Source organism: Heptranchias perlo, chromosome 1 (genome assembly GCF_035084215.1).
Source record: "Heptranchias perlo isolate sHepPer1 chromosome 1, sHepPer1.hap1, whole genome shotgun sequence".
Lineage (NCBI taxonomy): Eukaryota > Metazoa > Chordata > Chondrichthyes > Hexanchiformes > Hexanchidae > Heptranchias > Heptranchias perlo.
Window position 1 is genome coordinate 167,817,377 of NC_090325.1, and position 25,363 is coordinate 167,842,739.

Genomic DNA, 25,363 nt, shown 5'->3' on the forward strand with positions numbered 1-25,363 from the left:
GGTTCCAAGCACACGACCCCCATCAGCTACGCCCCCTTCCTCCTCATTTTTACCCCTCACCTCACATGTCGGCTCAACCTACCTTCCCTGGGGGGGGGGGGGAGGAACCAGCCGCCACTCATTGTGACTGACAGGGGCATTGACCACAGGGGGGCGAACTCTTTTTTGGGGGAGAGGGGGCGCGGCGGGACGCGAGTGCGGACCAATGAGACGCGCGGTGGTGGTTAGCTGGGGGCCGGGCGGAGTCTTCCTGTGCTCTGGAGTTTGGTTGCGTTGGGAGAGAGTGCGAGAAAGCAAGTTCCCGGGGAATGACCAAAGCGAGTCATGTCTTTACTGGTGCCAGAGCAAAAGCGGCAGTGCGCTGAAACTGTACACGAGCACCCTCTCCCACTGCAAGCTGCGAGTTAAAACATAACAGGGGGGAGGGGGAGAAAAACTATTTTTAAAAAGTTGGATTGTATCAAAAAGTTTACAGAAACTTTATGAAAACGCCAAAAAGCAGCTTTGAAAAGCTTTATGAAGAGAAGCGGTGGAAGAAAAACAAATTCGTATTTTTAAAAAAGAATTCGTGCACTCGGTGCTTTTCACAAGACAACCTAACGGTACCTTTGCTGGAATTTCCCCCAGGCTTCACTCAGATTTGATGCATTTTGGAAAAGGTATATTTTGCTGGAAAGGTGGGCTAAGAACACTCTCTTACCATGGTACCGTTAGGTAGAGGCTGCAACTTTCTCGCCGTTTTGCTGGTGTTTTTGAGCTTTTGCTGGGATGCCGCATCCAACCAACTCCGCCAAGTGTTTCAAATCGAGGAGGAGCAGCCGTCCGATACCCTGGTGGGCACCATACTCACCAAGCCGGACTTCACCTACCGTTTCAGCGAGAACCACGCTTTGTTCGCGATCAACGCCACCACAGGTGTCATCTCCACCACCTCGGTGATCGATCGCGAAAGTCTGCCCAGCGACGTGATAAACATCGTGGTGCTGTCCAGTCAGCCCACCTACCCCACCGAGGTCCGAATCATCGTCCTGGACATCAACGACAACACGCCCGTTTTCCCCGAGCCTACCATCGTGGTGACCTTTAAGGAGGACGCCAGTGGCGGCAGGCAGGTGATCCTGGACACGGCCACCGATGCAGATATAGGGTCCAACGGAGTTGATCACCGGTCCTACCGGATTATACAAGGGAACGAAGAAGGGAAATTCCGTTTGGATATTACAGTCAATCCGAGCGGGGAAGGAGCCTTCTTGCACCTTGTATCAACCGGCGGGCTGGACAGAGAGTCTGCACCTTTCTATCAGCTGGTAGTGGAAGTGGAAGACCGAGGGGTGCCCAAGAAATTCGGGTACCTGCAGGTCAATGTCACCGTGCAGGATACCAATGACAACTCTCCGAGCTTCTCCCAATCTCACTACCAGACCAGTGTTTATGAGAACGTGGCCACCGGCTCGAGTGTCCTGCAAGTCACGGCCACCGACCTGGACGACGGCACCAATGGAGACGTCGTGTACTCCTTGGACGAAGGGACCCCATTCCAGATCGAGCCCCACACCGGCATGGTCACCGTCAGGGAGAGCCTAAACTACGAAACCAAGAAGGAGTATTCGCTGGTGATCCGAGCCAGTGACCGCGGCAGCCCCTCCCTGACCGGGCGCACCGAGGCCACGGTCAAACTGCTGGACGTCAACGACAACGAGCCGGTGGTGAAGTTCAGGTACTTCCCGGCCACCTCCAAGTTCGCGGCGGTGGATGAAAACGCCGCCATCGGCACCGTGGTGGCCCTGCTGACGGTCAGCGACGCCGATTCCTCGGCCAACGGCAACATCTCGGTCTCCATCCTGGGGGGGAACGAGCAGAGGCACTTCGACGTGCAGCAGTCGCCGGTGCCGGGTCTCAGCCTGATCAAGGTGGCCAGCTCCTTGGACCGGGAGCGCATCCCGTCTTACAACCTGACCGTCTCGGTGTCCGACCACGGGCTGCCCCTGGCCAGGTCCTCGCTGGCCAGCCTGGTCATCTTCGTCAACGACATCAACGATCACGCCCCGGTGTTCGAGAGGTCGACCTACCGGGTGGATATCGGCGAGGACGTGCCGGTCGGGAGCTACATCAGAGGCATCTCGGCCACCGACGGGGACTCGGGGCTCAACGCCAAGCTCCGGTACTCCACCGTGTCGGGTAACCGCCTGGGCTGGTTCAACATCAGCGAGGGCAGCGGGCTCATCACCAGCGCCGCCGTCCTCGACAGGGAGACGGCGTCCCAGGTCATCCTCAACATCAGCGCCAAGGACCAGGGGGTCCACCCCAAAACCTCCTACACCACACTCATCATAAACATCATCGATGTCAACGACCAGGCGCCAACCTTCACCCACGGCTCTTACCGGATCTCCATCCCCGAGAACTCCCCACCCGGGACCCAGTTGACCATCTTCACAGCCGTCGATAAGGATTTAGGGGCCAACGGCACCGTCCGTTTCCTCCTCGACCCGGAGACCCCCCTCCATTACCACGATCTCTTCCGTTTGGACCCTGTCTCTGGCCGCTTAACGTGTGTCACCGAGCTGGACAGGGAGGAGCAGGCGGCTTACACCTTGTTCATTCAGGCTCGGGATAAAGGCAGTCCCCCGCTCTCCTCCGTGGCCGAGGTGAATGTCACCCTGAAGGACATCAATGACAACAGCCCCACTTTCTACCCCGTGCAGTACTTTGCAAACATTAAAGAAAACGAGCCCCCCGGGACCTACATCACCACCGTTTCTGCCGCCGATCCGGATTTGGGGAGAAATGGGACCGTCAGGTACTCCATCACAGCGGGGGACACCCTCCGGTTCCAGATCAACTGGAACACAGGGGTCATCTCTACCCGGCTCTCACTGGACCGAGAGGAGAAGACAGCTTACCAACTACAGGTAGATCATTTGTAAAAATAGGTTTTGATTTTAAAAAAAATAAGCACGCAGTATAAAAGTGCAGCAATATAATCGACTTAATAGTCACCAGTCTGATTGTACAAACTTCTGTAAAGTGAAAAGATATATATATATATATATATAGCACCAGGGTCAGTGTGAGCTGAGATTCCCCCAAGGCTGGTGTTAACAGACATCCCAACTTTAAAAGTCCTGTTTCAGGGACACACTACCACAGCTGTTGTCCCTCCCCCCACAACTTTTGGAAAAGCTCCAAACACATATTCAAGGTATGTTTTTGAGCATATGCAGAACACTTTTTCATAATTTTCCCTGGAGATTGGCCTGAATCATGCATTAAAATTTTCACAGAATGTTACACGCTGTGCCAGAAACTGCTTCACTCAGAGATAAAACTGATAAAGTTGAGGATGGAGGACAATCAGGAAGAAGGATCTTGGTAATTCAGAGATGACTTCTGTGTTAATCTTATTTTTGGAGAAATTGTACTTTCCTTGCTGTCTTGCTTGTAATGCATTTTGATCAAAGGCCTGTACCACTCATATGTGGGCTTCCACAAATCTCCCAAGAGCTGCAATGGCTAGTTCACCTGATATTCACTCGCTCCCTCTAGTGAAGTATCTTGTCTGGCTGAGATAATGAGCTCATGTGAAGAATCATAGATCCTAGCAGCCTGTGAGAAACTATTTTAGTCCAACAAAGCACTCAGCCAAAAGAGCATTAAGCAGCTTATTAATGAAAAAAATTGCACATTGAAAGAAAGTCAACATCATCAAAATGACACACATTTCTTTTTTTGTGGTGCACACCTTAATTTTGCCTACAGTTTCTCCCCTCGGTGATGACCTAGGACCATGTATCTGAGAGGGTCAGCTGATAGTCTGCTTACAGACCACCACCAGTGCTGATATTGGCCAGTTGCCAGGAAATATGCAAGGGCGGCCTGGTGGTGACTCGTCTGATATTTCCATCCCTTTTGCAGGGAGATGCAAAGTCTCCATTCAGCATCTTTCATGTAGAATGAACAAGATTGGGAGCTAAAAAGGGTACAAAGTAAACCTGCAACCCTCCATTCTCTGGCAGCATGCTCCCATGTACAACACTGCCTTGTCCCATCTCTCATAACTTTTAAATGCCAAATTAAAGTTTTGCCTAATTGCATTTTCTGCATCAAATACTTAAAGGAATTCAGATGGTTGATAAATTAATAGCATTTTGACCACTCTCACTGGTTAAGACTTCATTTACTGTGATGTTTTCCCTCCCTGCTTGTCCCTCCCTACCTCCTCCTTTCTAGGGTGCAATTCTACAGATAGTGGTGGCCCTCTGGTACCTCATCCAAATGGCCAATTTTCCCACTTAATTGTTGAGAGATACTGTGTCCAATTGTAGTCCGCCAACTGTTGCCCAGCTGAGATTAGCCAATTCAGCACAGACTAGGGACCAAGCAATTTGCATAACTCAGTAACTTTCTCAATGAGTCACTGGGAGATGATAATTCTTTTTCACGCACAAAAATCTTAAATAGGATTGTGATTTATTTTCACACCATACTGAATCTACATCAGAATCCAATTATGATACACCAGTCTTGATATTCCTTTATCTCTGGAAAGCAGGGTTCTGCATCGTAGAGTCAAGTGGCTAAGCAGTCCTGTTAAACAAATTCTTAACTTTCACAAATTTAACAGTTAGTGTTTCATCTAGTCCAGTTGCAGTATTGTGTTTATAAATATTTATTTCCAGAAGGGGGAACATTATTTTAGACTATCAATGTACTATGGAATGGAAAGAACATAGGTCTGATTCCTTGTACTTTGCTGAATTCCTGCATTAATCTGCAATGCTGCGTGGAAGCACAGAGCTGAAATCAGGCACTTTCTCATAAGGAGACTGAAAGGATGTTGCCAAGCCATTGTTGCACAGCTCCCAACATCTAGCTAAGAATGACATTGAAGGAGACCCTGGAGTAGGTTTCCCCCTTTGGCTGCAGGAAGTGGCATGGTCCAAAGAGATCTACATAGGGAGTAAAGGAAATAAAACAGAGATTTCATGCCTTCAAAAAATAAATGTTTATAATCAGCATCACCTGTATCTTACATTTTCCTTAGATAGTGCAGATTTTTTTGTAGCAAATATTCTGAATTCATGTAAAATCTCAAAGATATAAGAGCAAAGCAAATAATTAACTCTGTCATATGACTGTAAAGATACACTTAAAATGCAGTACACAAAATATTTTGAATAGCAAAACAAAAGTGCAAATATCATGAAATCCAATGTACAAGTCACAAGTCTATACATGTTTTCTATTGAGTAGTTGATTTATGCACTGATTCAATTCATAATCCAAATTCCCATAAGAAAGGTTAACTGACTGGGTTTTTTCACTTTCCTAGTAACATGTAAATATATTCCAGCTTATCAATCTCAATATTAGAGTACTATTTGAAGATAAATCAATATTACTAGATGGTATTCATTTTCTATATTGCATGGAGTGGTGACATCATAAATGATAAGTATAAGCTGCCTGATTTTCTTTATACTTTTATTGCTAAGAGCGTAACAGCTGAATAGTGTTAGAAGATTTCAGCTCCTGAACCTTGAAATTATACTCTGCGATATCACCTTTTGAATGCTTAGCATGTTGGTATGAAATTCCTTTGTCTGCCACTTTAGTGGGGAACATGTTTATTGAAATAGCGGTTATAGAAATTTCATACAAATGCATTAATACAGTCCTTCTTAATATCACAGTACAATTTCAAACTCTTATTCTGCATAGGCCTCATCAATATTCATAAGATTTCCCACTGTTTAAGAATGGAGGTGATATTCTGGTTTTCACTTATTTTAGTGAAAAAGTCAGTGTGCATACAAAGTAGACTGTATGTCGATTTGTTTTTAGGAAACATGCCAACTGAGTGAATAAATTATATCAAGAACATTGTTTTTTTGTTTTAAAAACAATTGAAATTAGTCATTAATTATACTTGTCTAACTTGTCTGGAAAATCTATAGTCAACAGTTTGTGAGGCCACGTGGTTGGGGGTAGATATGGCCTTGAGCTCCCCCAGTCCATTGTAATATTAGGCAGGGTTGGACTGACGCTTTCCTATCCTGTGTTCTAACATGGGTGAAGTAAACATGTACACTAAAGTCACTGTAATGTTATGCATGCTTCTGTGGTTCAAATTGTGCATACAGAGTTGTTCAGAATCTCAAAATAATCAGATTGTTTGTGGTAATTAAAGATTGCGTTATATTCAGGTCTCTGAGCATGTATTCGTCTCCCTTTCACCCCTCTCATGCATGTCTTTGCTGTCTTTTTGTTTAAAAAGTAATTTTGACCCCATTATTATTAGTAGTAATGTGTAATTATTATTTTCATCTTTATGGCTTCCAATTTTACACACTTTTCCTCAACAAAGAATGGCAGACAATACAATATTGAATGACAGTTTTATATATATATATATATATATATATATATATATAAAATTAAAGTTGTCGCTATAATTGCAGGAAAGATGGCATGGAAACAAATAGTTTTTTCACTGCTTAATGAGTCCCCTCAACCTTGTTGAAATTGGATTTTCTCAGCTCCACTGCACTTTGCCACAGATGAGTAGACAACAGGTTTGTGCCTCAAATCTCCCCAACCTCAGCTTATCTGCTGCTGAAACCCTGATCCGTGCTTTTGTTACCTCCACAATCGACTATTCCAATACTCTCCTAGCTGGCCTCCAATCTTCCACCCTCCATAATCTTGAGCTCATACAAAACTCAACTACCTGTATCCTAACCCACACCAAGTTCCGTTCACTCATCACCCCTGTGCTTGCTGACCTACGTTGGCTCCCGGTCCGCCAATGCCTTGATTTTGAAATTCCATGGCATCGCCTATCCCTATCTCGGTAACCTTCTTCAGCCCTACAACCCTCCAAGAGCTCTGTGTTGCTCCAACTCTGGCCTCTCGTCCATTTCCCACTTCACACCACCATTGGCGGCCGTGCCTTCAGCTGTCCAGACCCTAAGTTTTGGAATTTCCTCCCTAAACCTATGTGTTTCTCCACCTCTCTCTCCTGTTTAAAGAAGCTGCTTAAAACATACCTCTTTGACCAAGCTTTTAATCACCCATCCTAATATCTCCTTCTTTGGCTCTGTGTCAGTTTTTGTCTGATTACGCTCGTGTGAAGCACCATGGGACGGTTTACTATGTTAAAGGCACTATATAAATGCAAATGTAAACAATCTTACAACACCAAGTTATAGTCCAACAATTTTATTTGAAAATCACAAGCTTTCGGAGGCTTCGTCCTTCGTCAGGTGAATGTCAGGAAATCCTGGATTTCCTGACATTCACCTGATGAAGGAGGAAGCCTCCGAAAGCTTGTGATTTTCAAATAAAATTGTTGGACTATAACTTGGTGTTGTAAGATTGTTTACATTTGTCAACCCCAGTCCATCACCGGCATCTCCACATCATATATAAATGCAAGTTGTTGTTGTCACCGCAGGGAAGTGTCAGAGAAAGGCCAGGTATTTCTCATTTGGAAGAAGAGTCACTTTCATCTCTTTCATGCTGCTCTGCTCGGTCTTCTCATGGCTGGTAGCTTCAGACTAGCATTGATGCAGGTTCCTTTGGCAGCAGATTTTTTAAAAAATCGTCTGTTCAGAGGGAGCAAGAAATGTGTTCAAACATGGTCGATGATTAGAATATATAAGGTAATCTGATTATAGATTATCTGATGACATTATTATTTTTGCACAACTAAACAATGCCGCCAGTTAATTATGGTGCAAGTAGACACAAGAATGGGGGAAGAGGAAAAAAATCCCTTACAAAGAGGGAGTGTGACTATCAATTAAAAAATAAGCCTGGGGAAACTCGGTGGTACATTGGGTTAGGTTCTGGTCTTTCATCTTTGGCACCTGGGTTGAAATCCAGCCCAGACTGATGGGACACTTTGACACTTTCTGCAGTGACAAGGCTGCGATTGGAGAGAATTGATGCACAATCCTGTTTCCTACTCGTCTCTGGCAAAACGCACTGTAGCTGACAAAATCCACTTTCAATTAGATCGACGAGATCGACTAGAATCATTAAGCACTGAAGCAGGAATATGACTGCAGGCCTCAGAAGGGTTAGGACTGTCCCTTGTATCTCATTTCATTACTGCAGGCGCAAGCCCAGTTATGTGCATTAGAGATCTCTAGGAAATCCTGATGCAATGTAGTGGAGTGGCAGACTTGATGCCACGTCAGATAATCCATGAAATAGATTACTTTACAAACTCCAGTCATCAGTTTTGTTTTACACATTTCTTTTTTCTTCTAATCAAAAATAATTGTTTGATTATCTCAAATAGAATTCTTAGTTTTTTCTTACTAGTTACAAATCTATCAATTAGAAAATCCTTTCTTACTTATTAATCTTTTTCATTCAGTGGTGAATCACAATAAATGCTTGTCAGTTTAAATTTTTTTGTGTGTAATTTTTGGTTGCAGGTAGTTGCCACTGATGGTGGAAATCTCCGCTCCCAGAGTCCAGCTATTGTAACCATCACGGTTATCGACACACAGGACAATCCTCCATCATTCAGCCAGAGCAGCTATAGTTTTGTTCTTTTTGAAAACATTGCCATGGGTTCTCTTGTTGGCACCGTAACTGCATCTACACTTGATCTTAATACCAACATCACTTACCTTATCACTTCAGGAGACCAAAGGGGCATGTTTACCATTGGTGGATCGACAGGTCAAATTAATACTGCCAGCACCATAGACAGAGAAGAACACGCATTTTATCAGTTAAAAGTTGTGGCAAGTGGCGGCACTGTGACTGGGGAGACTTTGGTCAATATCACTGTCAAGGATCTGAATGATAATTCTCCACGTTTCCCTCATGCAGTTGAAAATATTAATGCAGTTGAAAATTGGGGTTCGGGACACACAATTTTCCAGGCTAAAGTGAAGGATCCCGATGAAGGCATCAATGGTATGGTTTCATACTCCTTGCGACAGAATCCTAAAGATCTCTTCCACATTGATGAGAAAACTGGAATAGTAACTTTAAATGGACCTCTTGACATAAATGCAGGTTCATACCAGGTGGAGGTAGTAGCATCTGACATGGGTGTTCCTCAGCGTACATCTAGCTTAATCTTGACTGTCTACGTGCATGATGTGAATGATAACCCACCTGTATTTGACCAGCTTTCATATGAGGTCACAATTTCGGAGGCGGAACCTGTGAACTCTAGGTTCTTCAAAGTACAGGCTTCTGACAAAGATTCAGGAGTGAATGGGGAGATCACCTATGACATTGCACAAGGAAACAGAGAGAAGAAGTTTGGTATTTTTCCTGACGGGCAGTTATACATTAAGGCGGAATTGGATCGAGAAACTCAAAGCCATTATGTCCTGATGGTTGTTGCTGCAGACAGAGCAGTTGAGCCTCTGAGTGCAACTGTGAATGTGACAATATTACTAGAAGATGTAAATGACAACAGACCTTTATTTAACAGCACAAATTATGTATTTTACTTTGAAGAGGCGCAAAAAGCTGGTTCAACAGTTGGTCATGTCAATGCCGTGGACAAAGATTTTGGATTTAATGGTGAAGTGAAGTATACATTTGAAACACCCCAGCCTGATTTTGAGCTGAATGCAGTCATTGGGGAAATCACCAGTATGCATCAATTTGACAGAGAGGCTCTAATGATGCAAAGAGGTGCTGCAGTTTTCAGCTTTACAGTAATTGCATCAGACCAAGGGTTGCCAAAACCTCTCCAGGACCATGCTACTGTACAGATATATATCCAGGATACCAATGATAATGTACCTAGATTCACTAAAGACCTATACCAGGCCACAATATCTGAATCAGCAGGAAACTTGACACAATTACTTCGTGTCAGTGCTTCAGATGTTGATGAGGGAAATAATGCTTTGGTGCATTATTATATAATTGAAGGGAATGAAGAAGAACAGTTTACGATTCAAAGTACCACAGGACAGGTGACATTGGTAGGAAAGCTGGATCATGAAGCTACAGCTTCCTATTCTTTGACTCTTCTAGCAGTGGACTTGGGGAGTGTACCTTTGAGTTCCACATGCACCTTAATCATTAGCGTGTTAGATGAAAATGACAACACTCCTTCATTCCCTAAGTCTGTGATTCACATTGATGCATTAGAAAATATGAGAGTTGGAGAGCTTGTAGCATCTGCAACTGCCACTGATTCAGATTCAGGAGACAATGCTGAGATTCATTACAGCATTACAGGAAGTAACAACCATGGAACATTTAGCATTAGTCATAATACAGGTAGCATTTTCCTGGCAAAAAAACTGGATTTTGAAACACAATCTGTTTACCATTTGAACATAACAGCAAAAGATAATGGAAGGCCACCAAGATCCTCAACAATGTCAGTAGTGATTCATGTTAGAGACTTCAATGATAATCCACCTAGTTTTCCTCCTGGAGATATTTTTAAATCTATTGTGGAAAATATTCCTATTGGTACATCTGTACTGACAGTAACTGCCCGGGACCCAGATGCTGATATCAATGGAGAGTTACAATATTGCATAGCCCAGCAAATACCAAGAGGAAACCATTTTGTAATCAGTGGCTCAGATGGGACACTGTGGACCAATGCAGAGATTGATCGTGAATTTTCCAATCTGTTTGAACTTACTATTAAAGCCATTGATCAGGCAGTTCCACTAGATTTCAGACGTTTCGCTTTAAAGAATGTCACCATCTTAGTAACAGACCAGAATGATAATGCTCCTGTATTTGTATCGCAGAATGCTCTAGTCGCAGATAGTGCTCTTGTGATGGGCTCCACTCTCACAACTATCAGGGCTATAGACCTAGATGAAGGAGCAAATGGAGAAGTTGAGTATGAACTAGTCAATGGAGATAGTGACACCTTCATGATGGATCGATATAATGGCGATATTAGAGTAATAGCACCTTTAGTTCCTTCCAGACTCACATACAATCTTGTTGTGTCAGCTGTAGACTTTGGACCAGAGAGAAGAACGACCAGCACTGAGCTGACTATTATTCTTCAGGGTGGAGATGGACCTGTCTTTACCCAGCCAAAATACATCACCATTTTACGCGAAGGAGAGCCTGTGGGTACCAGTGTGATCTCTTTAGAGGCAGCGAGTCCAAGAGGTTCTTCAGCATTACTGGAGTATTACATAGTTTCAGTTCGTTGTGGGGGAAAATCTGTTGGACGCCTTTTCACCATAGGACACCACAGTGGTATCATCCAAACAGCTGCTGTGCTGGATCGAGAGCGAGCTCCAAATCTGTACCTTGTGGATGTTTACGCAGTTGAGAAATCTTCTAGTTTGCCCAGAACACAAAAAGCAGAGGTAAGTGGATATTATTTAAGTTATAATGCACAGGCATAATGGGTCAAACTGCCTTCTTCTATGTTGAAATTTCTATGATCCTATGTTTGGTTGCCTTAATGACTGAAGGTGGGTTTGCTGCAGATTGAACTAAGTGGACTAATAGATACCATTTTAACCACCATGGCAGAGGAGGCATTTTGTTTATTTAAAAGCATATATGTTCATACTGTAAGACTGCCCTTTTAACAATGGGAGGGACACATTGACCAGAACTATGTGAGAGAGATTTACAACTAAAGCTTATAATAATATAAGTATTTATTATAATTAATTATTCCTTTTTGCTACCCTCACTCTTTAAGAGAACTAAGTTTTTGTAAAACTGATTACAGTATTTCACTTTCTCTCAAGTCATGAAATTTTCCAATACAAAACTGTAATTTTACATGATTGTGTATTTGCAACTAAATAGTATGCTTTGGATAATCTAACAATCTGTATGACAGAAGATTTTGTTTGTCAGTAAATATTTCCACTCATTTCATTAGGTTTACATCTTTTTTAAGATAGCTTTTTCTTTCTAGATGCAAAAGGTTTACAAATTAGCAAAGGAGGATCCTAACTCTTGTTTTGCTTGTGAGTGCTCTGTTTCTATAAACTGGAAACAGTGATCTAAATAACTGGTAACTGGGACTGTCAAGTGAATTAATATGAATCTAATTTTATCCCATAAGTCAAGTTGACCTTCTAACCCACAAATGACAAAGCCACAAGTGAATCATCAATGGCGTCATCACCACCATGCGACATAAATTCAGTTTCCTACTGTCCACCATTGTATATTCTATTTACACCACAGGGTAAAAAAGTAAGCAGAATCTAAGTTTAAATGCATTAATAAGTTGCTTTTAGGTCTGTTGAACACCAAATGAAGACAATGAAGTAGCTTTGTGACATCAAATGGCAGGTTTGTGGTGTTGTGAGAGAACAATGTGACATCAGAGCAAATAGTGTGAAATCATAAAGGGATTTACATTGATGAAATGTGTGCTAAGTGTCATATAAGTGACACAATGTAGAGAAACATATGTCTGATGATAAAGAACAAACAACGGAGCAGAAGCAGTAGTGCCAGACGTTTGACAGGAAGAGACCTGAAGTTTCCTTCATACTTTATTAATTATTAATTTGTGTTATGAGGCAAATGTACTTGAGAGGTGTGAATGGCATTATAACCTGTAAAAGCGAATCAGTCATCTGATTCCTAATAATACTTTATGAGCTTGAATACACACTTAATTAGTTTACATTATGGCTGCTATTTTTTCCCATGTGGCTCCACATCATATAACAGGAGCATTATTTTCCAACAAAATTACTGAAGTTTGGTAGTATAATTAAGGTAAGGGAATTTTACTGATGTAACATTCCTGTATATATGTGTGTATATAATATAAATATAAAAAACATGATGATCTCAGTAACATGATGAGAAAGTGTTTGCAAGAACTTTTTATTCTGTAGTGTAAAACTGTTAAAACGTGAGTGCTTTTTCCAAAGTCCGTGTCATGCTACTTCCTGTCACATGGTGTTATCTCATTGTCACAAAGGTAGTTCTTGCTACTTCCTGAAGAATAATGATAATTGAATTGTACATGCAGGATCCATATACTATTAAAATGGTGGGTGGCCACAACATTCTGAAGGTATTGTGTTTGTAAATGATGCTGTAAGGATCACATTTTATGACCTATTAAGTACAGTGGGACCCATCTAATGTTGCAAGACAGCCCCACTGTACTCACCAGGATCTCACATTGCATCTTAATTAATGTTGGAGGAATGCCATGGATAGTAACTTGAAATATTGTTGGTACTTATTAACTCCTTACCAACCACTTAATTCCTCTCCCCTCCCCATGTTGCACTGCCCCCTCCCCTTTTTTTCTCATCTTCCAGCTGCTATGGACAAAATCTGTGTACGCGACAGAGCGATTCATCACTGGAGTTGTAGTTTTAACTCAGGTTCAGTGGAACTACAGACAACACTGGGGCAATCAGGTTGAGCATTTACAAATAAGAGTTATGAGGTATGAGCAGCTGAAAACATCACAAGCAAAAAGATTTTATTTTTATCAGCATTTTAATACAATTTAAACCATTTGATAGATATTCTGAGCTAATTGTATTGTTTTCAGTGAGTGCTTTTTAACTTATTAAAGTAGACTGATATTTTTCCGGGGCCCAGAGGGGAATGTTTGAGGTATTTTGACGATGGCTTTGACACTGCAACTGGAATCAGTCAGTCAGCCAGGCCTGAATCATGGCGAATGACCACCTGTTCAGGAGCTGGTCACTAGTAATAAGAAAAATCTCCTAGGGCAGTGCTACATCAACAACAGCCCCAGCAGGAGCTACAGATCCATCATGGGATGTAAGGGGGGAAAGAACTATCATAATCATGTAAATAACCAAGAAAAAGAAGGGAATGATAACAAGAAAAAAGGTACTTGCACCTAATGCAAATACTGCAAATGCACCATGAGAGGTTGAGCAACAGAGAAATTTTTTAGATTGCAATTAACTGGGTTGGAAGAACAAACAAAATTACAAAGTAAATAGTGAGCGCAATTATAACCTAGCCCGCCCGGCAGGAATTGACGGGATCTTATCGGCCACCCGATTTACACCACGTCCGATTTTACTTTTCATGAAGTCAAAAGAAAGTAAAATCAGACGGGATGTAAAATGGACAGCCACTCCGATCCTGTCAGTTTCCCACTGAGCGGGTTAGGTTAAAGTTATCCTCAGTGTTACAGATGAATTTATAGTTTTCAGTATCAGTAAGGTGTTCAATATTTTTATTTTATGTGATACATTGCTTCGGTAAATTTGCAGTGTCACAGTAATGGGTGAACTACTGTCATGTTTAAGTTGTAGCAGAATTGCAATAACACCAAAAACAGCAGCTCCTGGACTACCTGTGAGTATTGCTATGGGAAGTCTACCAGTATTGAAAAGAAACAATAAGTAATTTTGTCATTAATTTCTGAGGCGGTTCTCCCCAATCGTCTGCCTTAACTTCGGCAAAAGATCCACAGAAACCCCAGAGAAACGACGTAACTCTGGGGTTTCCGCGGATCTTCTGCTGAAGTTACGATGGACAATCGGGAGAAACTCCACAGAAATTCTACCCCTTTGTCTTCTTTTTTTTCCCTAGTCTCCTTCATTATAAACAGATTACAGCTGTGCAGGAATGCAGTCAGGGTTATTCTGTTGACAACCTAAGATGCGATTTATATTGATTTTTATAAATAAAAGGTCTGTGTGACATTTTTCTCTCTGAAGATGCAGATTGTTTGCTTATGCTTGGGTAATATTACCAGTAGTGTGCTCTTTTCTTCAAACCAAAGGTTTTTATTACTAGTGGTCGACATTTCAATATTCACAAACTCCTATTCAGAAATCCTTGGTATTTCAAATCCCTTGAGTGTACTGTAGAAGGAAATTGGTAGTGAAAGTTCTTGAAACTGGAAAGTGAAAGAGGCTCTTATGTCTGGGTTATGAGGTGTACATTGCCTACGGTTTTTGACTGATTATACTCTGCTGTGATGACCTTTTAATTTATAGTAACATATTACTATATGTGGCACTAATGCTAAATGTGGTTTTAACTAACATTGAGATGGTGTGGAAACGGGGATCGGTCTACCCGAGCTTCTCATGTACAAATAACAGGAAAAAGGTACAGTGGAGATAGTACATCAATTTGATGGACAGCACCATCCAGGTGGCAGCAACACAAGGCAGCCATTGCCGAAGGAACTGCGCTTTGTTTTTGTTTTTACTGGACAGTCACTCCCATGAAAGTGAGAGATGACAGCACAGAGGAATAGAAGGAAAGTCTCCACTTTCCTGTTTGAGAGACGGTCTCATGGCACTTTTGCATTATTAAGAAGACCCTGGAGGAGCATTTCTCAAATAGAGACCCCAAATCTCCTTGCATTGCTGTCCTCATTCACGTTTTTCCCTGTCACTGCCCTCAATTAGGAGTTAGGAGGACCCACTGTTCCCATTGCTAAAAGAAGGGAATTTGACTCTGCACTTGAAATGGAAACCTGACGGCAGCTTGTAAGACTCACAAAAATTTGAGTCTCCTTGTTTGGTGGGTCTGCAGAGGATGGGTTCCTTACAGAGTGCCATTGACTGGGAGAATCATGCGCTTGCTGTCAATGGCACTACAATGTAAAACTGTCTTCAGAAACTCCTAGTTAAAATCGTGCACAGTTGCAGTGCTATCCAAATGTTATTTGAGAGTGTACCTAAAGTCAGCCTTAGTACTCCATGCTTTGAGACAAATTATATGTCTGAGTTTTTGGTTTGTTCTGAAAAATTGTTTTGTGCACAGAGATTACATTGCTTGGTGTGTGCCTTCAAAAAGAAATTGGGATGACATGATGACAGCTGTATTTTACATTCACCACCACATTGTCTACAATTAAACCCAGTTCTAGCAACTTCTTAGTTATCAGAGAATATTTTATATTGAAGATATAACTGTATCCCCTAGAATAGATGCAATATAAGGAAAGGGACACACACCCTACGACATTTATCTGTCCTTTTGAAAATCAGTTCAAAGTGGCACGGCTAGTTAGCGTATCAATACATAGCACCTTGTGGTGGTAAGGTGCAAGTTCTGAGTATCACATTACACAAGAAGAAAGTTTCATTCTACAGGGGGAGCGAGCTAATGAACGGAGGATTAGACAGAGAGAGAAAGTGTTTTTGGGGGGCGGGGGGGTGGCAAAATCGGAGGGCAAATTGCCCTGATACAAGAGGTATATGGGAAAAGACTTGGGAACAGATTATATGCCTGTAGTGCCTGTCAACAGCATATACTCTTCAAAGGGTTCCTTTAACTCCTGCAAATGCTGGATGTCTTTCCTAAAAAAAATTGGAGCAGGTATTACAATTGTTTGTAGATTATTGACCATCAGAAACTATTTTTGTCTTGTAGTTTAACGTCCAGCAAAATGTGCCAGGAACAGCATGCATCACCAGTGCAAAGGGTGAGAAAGAAACTAATATTTTGCATCCCTTTTCACAATTGACACTGACCCGATTTACAAGAAGTAAATTATCTACTAATTTCTTTGCTTTAATGGCTGGTTCATTTGCTGATGCTATGAGATGGCAGATGGTGGGTTATTCATTATTTAAGTTTCAAGATGTTCTTGCTGAGAAACTTGAGTACGAGGCCAAGGTCACAGTGCAGGATACCACCAGCACTGAACAGAGTAGGAGAGAAGATAAGATAAATCAAGAGCTATTAGTGATTTAAAAACTTGCCAGAAGAAGCGAAGACTGTAAGAGGTAAGTAATTCCAAAGTTTTCAGGTGCTAGTAATTAACGAGTTAGGGCTCAAAATTTGGTCCTGGGTCTCAACGTACCTCTAGTGTAACTGTCGGATGGAAAATGGATAGAACCTGATTCTCCGTGATGAAAAGGCTAAGGGATTCTGGTTTGGGGGGGTGGTGGGTGGTGAAGCGGGTGGATATTCTGTCTGCTTCCCCTACTTCAAGAAGGTACATCTGGGGGAGTTCCTGGGCTTCCCCAGGAAATTTCACTCAGTACTCTACTGCTAGGCCCAATGGATTCTACCCATTAGGGACCTAGAAAGGGCCTGAGAAAAAAGGTTGTGAACTGAAGATTTCTGCTGCCCTGTTTCTGTAATGCCTTGCCTGAGCTTCCTATGCCACACCAGAGCAACATGGATCCATTTTGACATTCGGGGCGGGGGCTGCTGTTAAGCTCACAGATGCATCTGCACCAACCATTTGGGACCCCATCTCTGCAATTTGGGATGGTTAAGTGTCCCTGGAAGTCAACGGGCTTAGGACCCACTCTGCCACACTTCAACTAGCAGAGCTGAGCCACAGAATTTTGACCCTTTAGAGTAAGCAATGATGCAGTGGTTCCTCGTTTCAACACAGTGAGGATGCAGGGTAATTTTGGTTCGGCTGGATAATTTGTAAAAAGATTATAAGAAGTAATAATTAAGCTAGGCATTTTCCAATTCGTCAGCTGCTTCTGTTTACATGGTCAGATTTTCTTCCTAGCAGACGTTAGTCATTAGAATTTTTTCTGGCTTGGCACGTACACCAGTTGTCAGGAAATTCCAGAAACGGTCAATATTTTGAGAATTTGACACCTGCTGTGAGCACTGAAGTTGGGACAGTGCACCCAAAAAAACTGCTATCATTCAGGTTTACATTCTACCTGCTACTAATTACATCCAATGACCCCTACTGGAAAACTCACATATGTGGACATCAGGGAAGAACAGGGTAGGGGTTGACTGTTATGCTCTCCATGGTGGAATAGCCTGCCGACACTCGCTCTCTGGACTCTTATATGATGAATGGTTAATCGGGTGAAGCAGGGGTGGGACAGCTGCCATGTGTACCTGTACTCTCAACAAAACACAGCACCTTAAGGAGTAGGCAGAATAAAACATTTTTTAAAAAGGAAGGTCCAATAATAATATCATACTTCTTTGCCATGTAAAAGAAAGATGTTGGACTATGGCCCTGAGTTTCTTTGATGTTACACCCTTGTTACACCATAGTTGAGCCAGAAATTTATGCTGTTTACCAGCAGAGGGAGTTACACACAAGTTTCTTTGGGTAAGTTAATTTAAATATTTTAGGTGCAGCTCTAGTGTAACAAGTGTAGTAACTGTGTGAGTTGCTGATTCCGCCCCCCCCCTTCAGGAAACTGCTATGGCAACAGTGGCGTAGCTCTTTAAGAACACTCTCCATGCCCACTTAGGTGCCAGCTGTGCCCATAGGGCACCATGCCAGAACAGCAGGCAGAATAAGCTCTGATGAAGCCCTCCAAGTGGTACAAGACAGGACATTCACACTCCAGGGTCTCTCTTTCACTACGCTGGACACAAACATTAGCCGTGCTGCCTGCAGGAAGCTCTTGCTGGCACTGACTTCCAGCTCCCTCACACCCAGGACTGATCAACAGTACAGAAAGAAGTGAAAACACTTCACGAGGCCAGGCAAGGGTAGCCTGTCACCACATCTGCATCTTTCCTCCCCGCCCACCTTGGGAGCCATTACATTCTGCACTTTCTTAAAGCAACACTCATACTAACCCATCACACTACTCTGGGTAAGGGTCCATACAACTCTCCTAACACACATCTTGCACAACTCCAAAAAACCTTCCTCAACTCTTAACATCCTCACACTTCACCTCTCCCATTATGATTGCTACACCTTCCATAACTGACAGCTTTATCCTCACATGCAAGCTTCCACCCCCAACCCTCACTTAAAATAAGTGTTTCCTTTGAAATACACTGGGAACGTGTCTCATGATTTGTTACTTATGAACATTACAGTAAGTAGACCACCATTCAGTAGGTTCGGACTTCACACGGGTGAGGATTCCTGGCAAGATCTGCTTCAGTATCATCTGGAAGGGCGCATAGAACAAGGTACGGCTGATGTGCTGCTACAGCAGTTGAATAGTCAATAAAAACGTCCTGCAGAATCTGCTCCCCTGATGCCCCTTGCAGCGGCAGGTGATAAAATATGCTGGTTGCGTGAGAGACAAGCTGGACGTCCTGGGAATGGAACCCCTGCCTATTCACATACATCTGTGGCTGCTCAATAGTGCCTTCAGTGCCATGTGCATGCTAACGTGAGACCCCGTACCCTGGGGAATTTAGCTACCATGTAGAAGTCCTTGGCTCTGTGTCTCTGCTGCCCGGGGTGATGCCAAAGTGGATGAATTCAGCCACCTGCAGGATACACACCCTGATAGCTCCCTTGTTAATGTCATACCAATCCCCTGTGGCAGCCTGGACCCAGAGCTATAAAACTTGAGGTCTGCTATCACTTTAATGGCCACGGACAGAACAGTTGTAGCAGTGGAGTGAGTCTGCAAATCTTTGAGGTGAAGTTGACCGAGATGTCCTATGGCACCTTTGGAGAGGTGCAGCCTTCAGATGCACAGCTCCTCTGAGAGGTCCTCATAGGACTGGTGCAACCTGTACACGCATTGAGGTGGTTCTTACCTGTGGGCTGCTGTCCTCAGCCATGTTGCGTGATTCTCCTGGCTTGGATATGCAGCTGTTGCAACTCTTCCTCTCTTATGATGACATAGAGTGGGAAGTACCATTCCTTGTCCCAAAATGTGGATTTGGGATTGGGGTAACTCGGGGTCCAAAAAATTTTTCTTGGGAAGAGAACAATATAGTAAAATGAAGTTCAGGTTTCAAGGATTTAAAGATTTGAAGGAAGAGGTTAAAGAAAGTTCCTCAGATGCCTGTAATCAGTAAGTGAAGTTGGTGTTCTCTTCAGATCACCAACTCCTCACTTACACTTGTGTGAAGTGCTAGGGGGAGCTGTTAGACCATTTTTGTTTTTTGGTTGTAAAGTTATGCCGATTGCAGGAGCGAAGTAAACCCAGGAAACTTTCATGTACTTGAATAGTGCAGCTATGCAAATGAGCCCTGGGGAGTTTTGATGGGTATATAAAATTTGCACTGTTAAAAAGATCGAGGAAACTTGCTTTTAGAGTACAACGTGCACAAGTGCGTGATGCACTATGGTGCAGATTTCCTCGATCTTTTCAGTGCTGAAGACAATGAGGAAATTCAGGACCTGTGCTTTAGACATGAAATTATTAGCAGTAGAATCACTGATACGATTCCAGCATTAACATTCTGCAAATTATTTTTTCTTAAAAGCCACAGCTGTTCCTAGAATAAACTAAATAAAAATCTGAAAACTAAAATGCACTGTAATTAAAAGTAGGAGAGCATCCCTAGTCTTCTATCATTTTCATTGTGGGTGGAGGAGCTGCAACTGCACAGTCTCTCCCACCTTTAGCTCAGCTCTGGTTTTCCAGTCAGTGCATGGCACATAACCAAATTGGAAAGGTCACCTTGCCTGTCATTACACTTGATGTAGAGATAGAAAAGAGCGAAGAAGGTCTTCTGGATTTCAGGGTGGCTACCCTGGGTCTCGTCGCACCTCTAGTGTATCTGCCGGATAGAAAATGGATAGTACCTGATTTCCTGTGATGTGGAGGCTAGGGAATTAATTTGTCTTCTATTAAAAATACACATACTACAAGAACTCAGGGGCTGATAGCATGTAAAATATTTTATTTACAAACAAATTAATAAATAAAAATTGAAGCATATAGGGATCTATTTTCCCAGTGTTACTAATTTTTACACTGACTTAGTTCCATTTGGAAAATAGCAATGTTAGTATTAAATGCACCTAAACTTCTAATATCAAGTCGTATGTTACAATGTGGTTTAACTCAAATTAATATCATTTGGATAGTTTGGGAGCATGTCAAGTCAGCTTATGTGATGTGCTAGTTTTAGATGTTAAAACAGCCTAATGCTTTCAGTTTTTATCTTTTATTGTCTTTTGCATAATGAGCAACATTCTGACCAGAGTTTGGCACTGCTAGGTGAGGATAAGTGAGCATTGTAACTGTACAAAATGGATGTCACAGAATGTGTCCTAGCAGAGGAGGATGTGGAGCTAATGTGGAGGATGGTGGGGGTTATGCTAATTGAGGAGCAGAGCCAGGAGCAGACTGTGCTGTGGGAAATGGTATACTAACCATGGTTGAGAATACTGGATGTGTCAGAGCAGTAGCATGTCCAAGTAGAAAAGGGCAGACAAATATCAAGTTTTTGAACCTGATTTGAAGCAGTGCTCAGTAACACTTCTCTCTGTGGCCATAAAATTAACAGTAGCAATTTTTTTTTGGGTAGCGACATTCCAGGCACTGGTGGCTAATTTTGCTGGTGTTTGTCAGAACACCACCTTCACCTGCACTCAGTGGGTGACTGATGTATTGTTCTGGAAGTCTAGCAAGTTCATTTTTTTCAGATATTCAAAGAGACAGCTGCCCAGCATGTAACAAATGTTTTTTTCCCAGAATGTCCTGGGTGTATAGATACTATACATTTGTCATCAGTCAATCTGAAGATGTACTATAAGAGCTTGTGTTCTCTCAGATGGGCTGCGGTACCGTCAAAAAATCTCCCTGGGGAATGGCAGATCCCTAGGGTAGACATACAACTCCTAAGTTCTCATAGGTTAATGGGTTCTCCAGGTTTTTGAAAAGGATGACCAACTAAAAGACTGGTCTTTCAGAGAACTTAGTTAACAAATAAAACTGCAGTATTGAGTGGCACAGTGGTTTTGTACACTGACCTTTCAGCTCTGGGTCTCAGATTTAAAACCGTGCTTACAGGATGAAAGTCTCTTTTCTCTTTGGTGGATATATAAGGCACCCATTTGAAATGTGTCAACTTTGTTCCTTGTGGGTGTTGATCCACAGTACAAAATTGCTCCTAATTTGGAATAGAATTTTGGTTACGTTAAGTGTCACATTCTTTTAGGAAGGTCTGACAACTTCAAAAAAGTTGTAAAGGTTTCAGTTTCTCGTCACTGAGATCCTGCACCATAATGAGAATAAAAAGTCAGCAAAATGGGAATATTTCATGGACACTGACCACAAAAAAATCCTGAAGAATATGTTTCTGCAGTTGGTTGAATAATGTTGCAGTTTAGTCTGACATTATGGCCCCGATATTTACGGGGAGGCAGGAGAGTGCGGGGGAGGCTGAAAAAGGCCGTAGAACATGGCAAGGCCGGGGACGCGAAAGTCCTGCTGAATTTAATGGCAGGACCTCATTAACATTTTTTGGTCCGTTTCCTGCTTGGCAGCCGGTCAAATGAACAGCCTGGCTGGTGGCCGGGAGGGAACAGCAGTGGCAAGAGGCTGTGATCGGGAGGGGGACGAGGCCGAGAAGGAGAGGATGGAGAGAGGCCAAGACTGGCAGGGGTGAAGAGAGGCCGCAATCAGGAAGGGGGAGAGACGTTGCAATCTGGAGGGGTGAGAGAGGCTGCGATCTTGAGGGAGGTGACAGGGCTTGATATGGAGGGGTAGAGAGGCCGTGATCGGGAGGGGAGTAGGCGGGGCCATGGTCTGGAGGGAGGGAGAGGCCTGTGATTGGAGCTGGGGGGTAGGACGGCAATTCGGGGCTGGGGGGAGAGGCTGGGCGTGGTCAAAGGCTTCCTGGAGAGGCTGGGGAGAGCACTCCTGATCCTCCTGGCCCACACTGAGCGCTGAAAAAGGCACTTACCTTGTGGAGCCTCAGCACCTGCCTCACTTGCACTGCCGGGTTTTCCGACCCCAGGGAAACCTGTGCAGCAGTAGTGAATTTTAAATCGGGTACCCAATTACACTGTGGGAGCCCGATTTAAATATTTAAATATGTTAATTATCGGACACCCCGATATCCCCCACTGTAAAAAATGGTGGTGGGCGTGTGCGCGGTGTGTTGCGGACACATCCCCTGTATTTAACTCTTTAACAATCCCTCCTCTCCCGCCCGTTGTTGGGGAGGTTAATATTGAGGCCTATGTTTCCAATGCTGTCCTTGGAATACATAATAATTCCTTGAACTTGACTAATGTGCTCTAAAATTGCAATTCAAAAATAACAAAATAATTAGTTGTTAAAAACTAAGAACAAGGGACTGTACTACTTTTAAACTTTTTTTTTGTGTTTAAATAACAGCTTAAAATATTTTTTAAAATTGCATTTTATGACATTTCCTAAAAGTAACATTTGCATCCTGGCCCACAGATGTATTTGCAGTGTAATTGAGTAAGATTTATGTTCAACTTTTGCTCTCAGCCGTCTACAAAAAGAGACTGTTATTAAAGTTGTAATTAGAATAATAAAAGAATTAAGGAGGGGAATAACACGATGATTAAAAGATTGACTATAAGTGCACATGTGATGATGGCTAAAGCTAAGAATTATTTCAGCCTCCAGACTTTTCTTTTCAAACTTATTGCTGGCTCTTTAATCTGGGAAATGTCTTTTTTTTTATAAGGTATGTGCATGTTGTCAAACCCAGATGTACATAAAGTACAATTTCAATTCTCAACCAAAGTAAAGTCTGATGGAGTTCCGGCCAACAATTCCCCACAGGTTAAAATTATTACTTGCTATATGCACAATAACAGTATTGGTGCAATCGAAGATGAAAAATGTTTACCTGGTTAACTCCCATTTATAAAGTAATGCAAGACATCTAGGGGTGGATTTTAACTCAGAGCAGGTTTCCGGCAGGAAACTGCTCTGGTGAGTTTATTTCCTGCCTGGCAGAGGCAGCAGGAAATTTTAATCGCTGGACCGCATTTAAATGCCACCGGTTGACTTTCTGCCCGAAATGGGTGTGAAGAGGGTGCAGAGCAGATGCCGGCAGGTGAAGATGGAATGGCCACCTGCCGTCTTCCAGGTAAGTAGTGGGGAGGGGGTTTCGGGATGGTCTTATGGGAGTGAAGGGGGGCAGTCTGGGGCAAAGGAGGCTGTGGTTTTCATTGTGGGCCCCGGAGGAATGCATAAAGGAAAGTTTTACATTTACCTGAAGGCCTCTTCTTTCTGCAGACCAGTTGCAGAGCTGCTTCGGCCTAGCAGGAAAGCCACGAGCGGCTTCCCCCCAAGGCCCCAGTTAAAATGCCATTGGGGTCCAATTGACGTCATTGGGCCCCGATTAGAATTCCCGCTTGAGTCCAGCAGGCGCCTTATCTGTCACAAAAACCAGCACGCTAAAATCGGAAATTGGCAGGAATGGAGCGGGAAATGGAACTTCTCCAATTTAACTGCTTGCCTGCTCCTGGAAAGGGCTGGACAGGGTCCCTATTAATAAATTATTCCAGTTTAACAGGTTGTGAGGACCAGGGGATACGAGTTTAAACTATGGAAGAGTAGGAATAGACTGGATGTTAGGCGGTTCTTCTTTCCCCAGAGAATTGTGAGCCTCTGGAATACTTTGCCAGCTGGTGCGGTGTGTGCTGACTCTGCATTCCTTCAAGAGGGAGCTGGACCGGTTCCTGACTGAGGCAGAGATCGTATTGTGTGAAAGGTAAGTGTCTTTATGCAGAATTTTACAGAGTATTTTTTCCCTTATTGGTCCTGGGTTTTGTCTGTTTTTTGCCTCTCTCAGGAGATTACATGGCTGTGGGGGTGGGGGTGAGGGTGGGAAGTCGGGGGTGGGAAGAGTGTTTAGCCACGATGGTCTGGCCATCATGGTGTGGGGCATACTTGATGGACCAGCTGGTCTTTTCCTGCCCATCAATTTCGGATGTTCGTATGTTCCTTTCCCACCCAGCGGGGAGAGTAAAAATCCCCCCTCCCTCACTCCGCATTGATCATTTTCTGCTTGTTTCAGAGCAACCGAGGCAGGATTTGCCTTTAATGACGTTCCACGTTCTTTGACTGTTTAAGAAGAATGTCTGGCCTTTTCAAGGCAGAAAGCAAGGAAGTGGAGTAAATTCGACAACGAAGTGTTGGCTTGTGTTTCAGGTTGACAGAGCTGTACATGCCAGATAATGAAGGCTGCTACGGCCAGACTGAAAGAACACAGATGGTCAAAGCTGATAAAAATACCCAAATCACTATTGTTTTCTTAGTTCAGCACTCTGCAGACTCCACTGCCCCTCCTCCCTCCGCCTTACCCACCTCAGGGACTTAAAGCAGAGATTCAATGAATAATAAACCACAAGAGTTTTGATAGTTTTGATGGTTTTGTGGTCGGGAAGAAGTGCCAACAAATCACATGGCCTTGTCACAAATCTTTACTCTCTGGAAACAAAAGATTCTTTAGTGTCCAGAGCAAAGTCTGTGTTTCACGTTCTTATTTCTACATGAAAGTAGGGCAAGCTAATATAGCATTATTATAGGCTACATAATATGAAGGAGCATAGGATTCTCTCTTTTGGATTATACAGGCTGGCCTCTAAGACTACCAACAGTGAAATCTGCACACTAATGTCAAGGGTATTGACAAGAGTAAGATCAGAATTATCTGGTATCAGTATTTGTAGCAACCCTCTCCCAAGCAAAAAAATACTTTTAGAAATCCTGTTAAGTCATAGTCCACACATAAACTACTCCTTACAATTGACTGTTCTTCT

The 25,363-nt window shown here is 43.0% G+C and overlaps 1 protein-coding gene across 1 annotated transcript in view; it reads left to right on the top strand.

Annotated features, from left to right (window-relative positions):
• Positions 1-323: 323 nt before the first annotated feature.
• Positions 324-25,363, top strand: part of fat4 (FAT atypical cadherin 4) — a 380,125-nt gene continuing 355,085 nt past the window's right edge. Inside the window, exons 1-2 of the mRNA XM_067993487.1 lie at positions 324-2,912; positions 8,448-11,336. Of these exons, the coding sequence (XP_067849588.1) occupies positions 702-2,912; positions 8,448-11,336 (5,100 nt within the window). The 5' untranslated portion in view covers positions 324-701. The remainder of the gene's footprint in view (positions 2,913-8,447; positions 11,337-25,363) is intronic.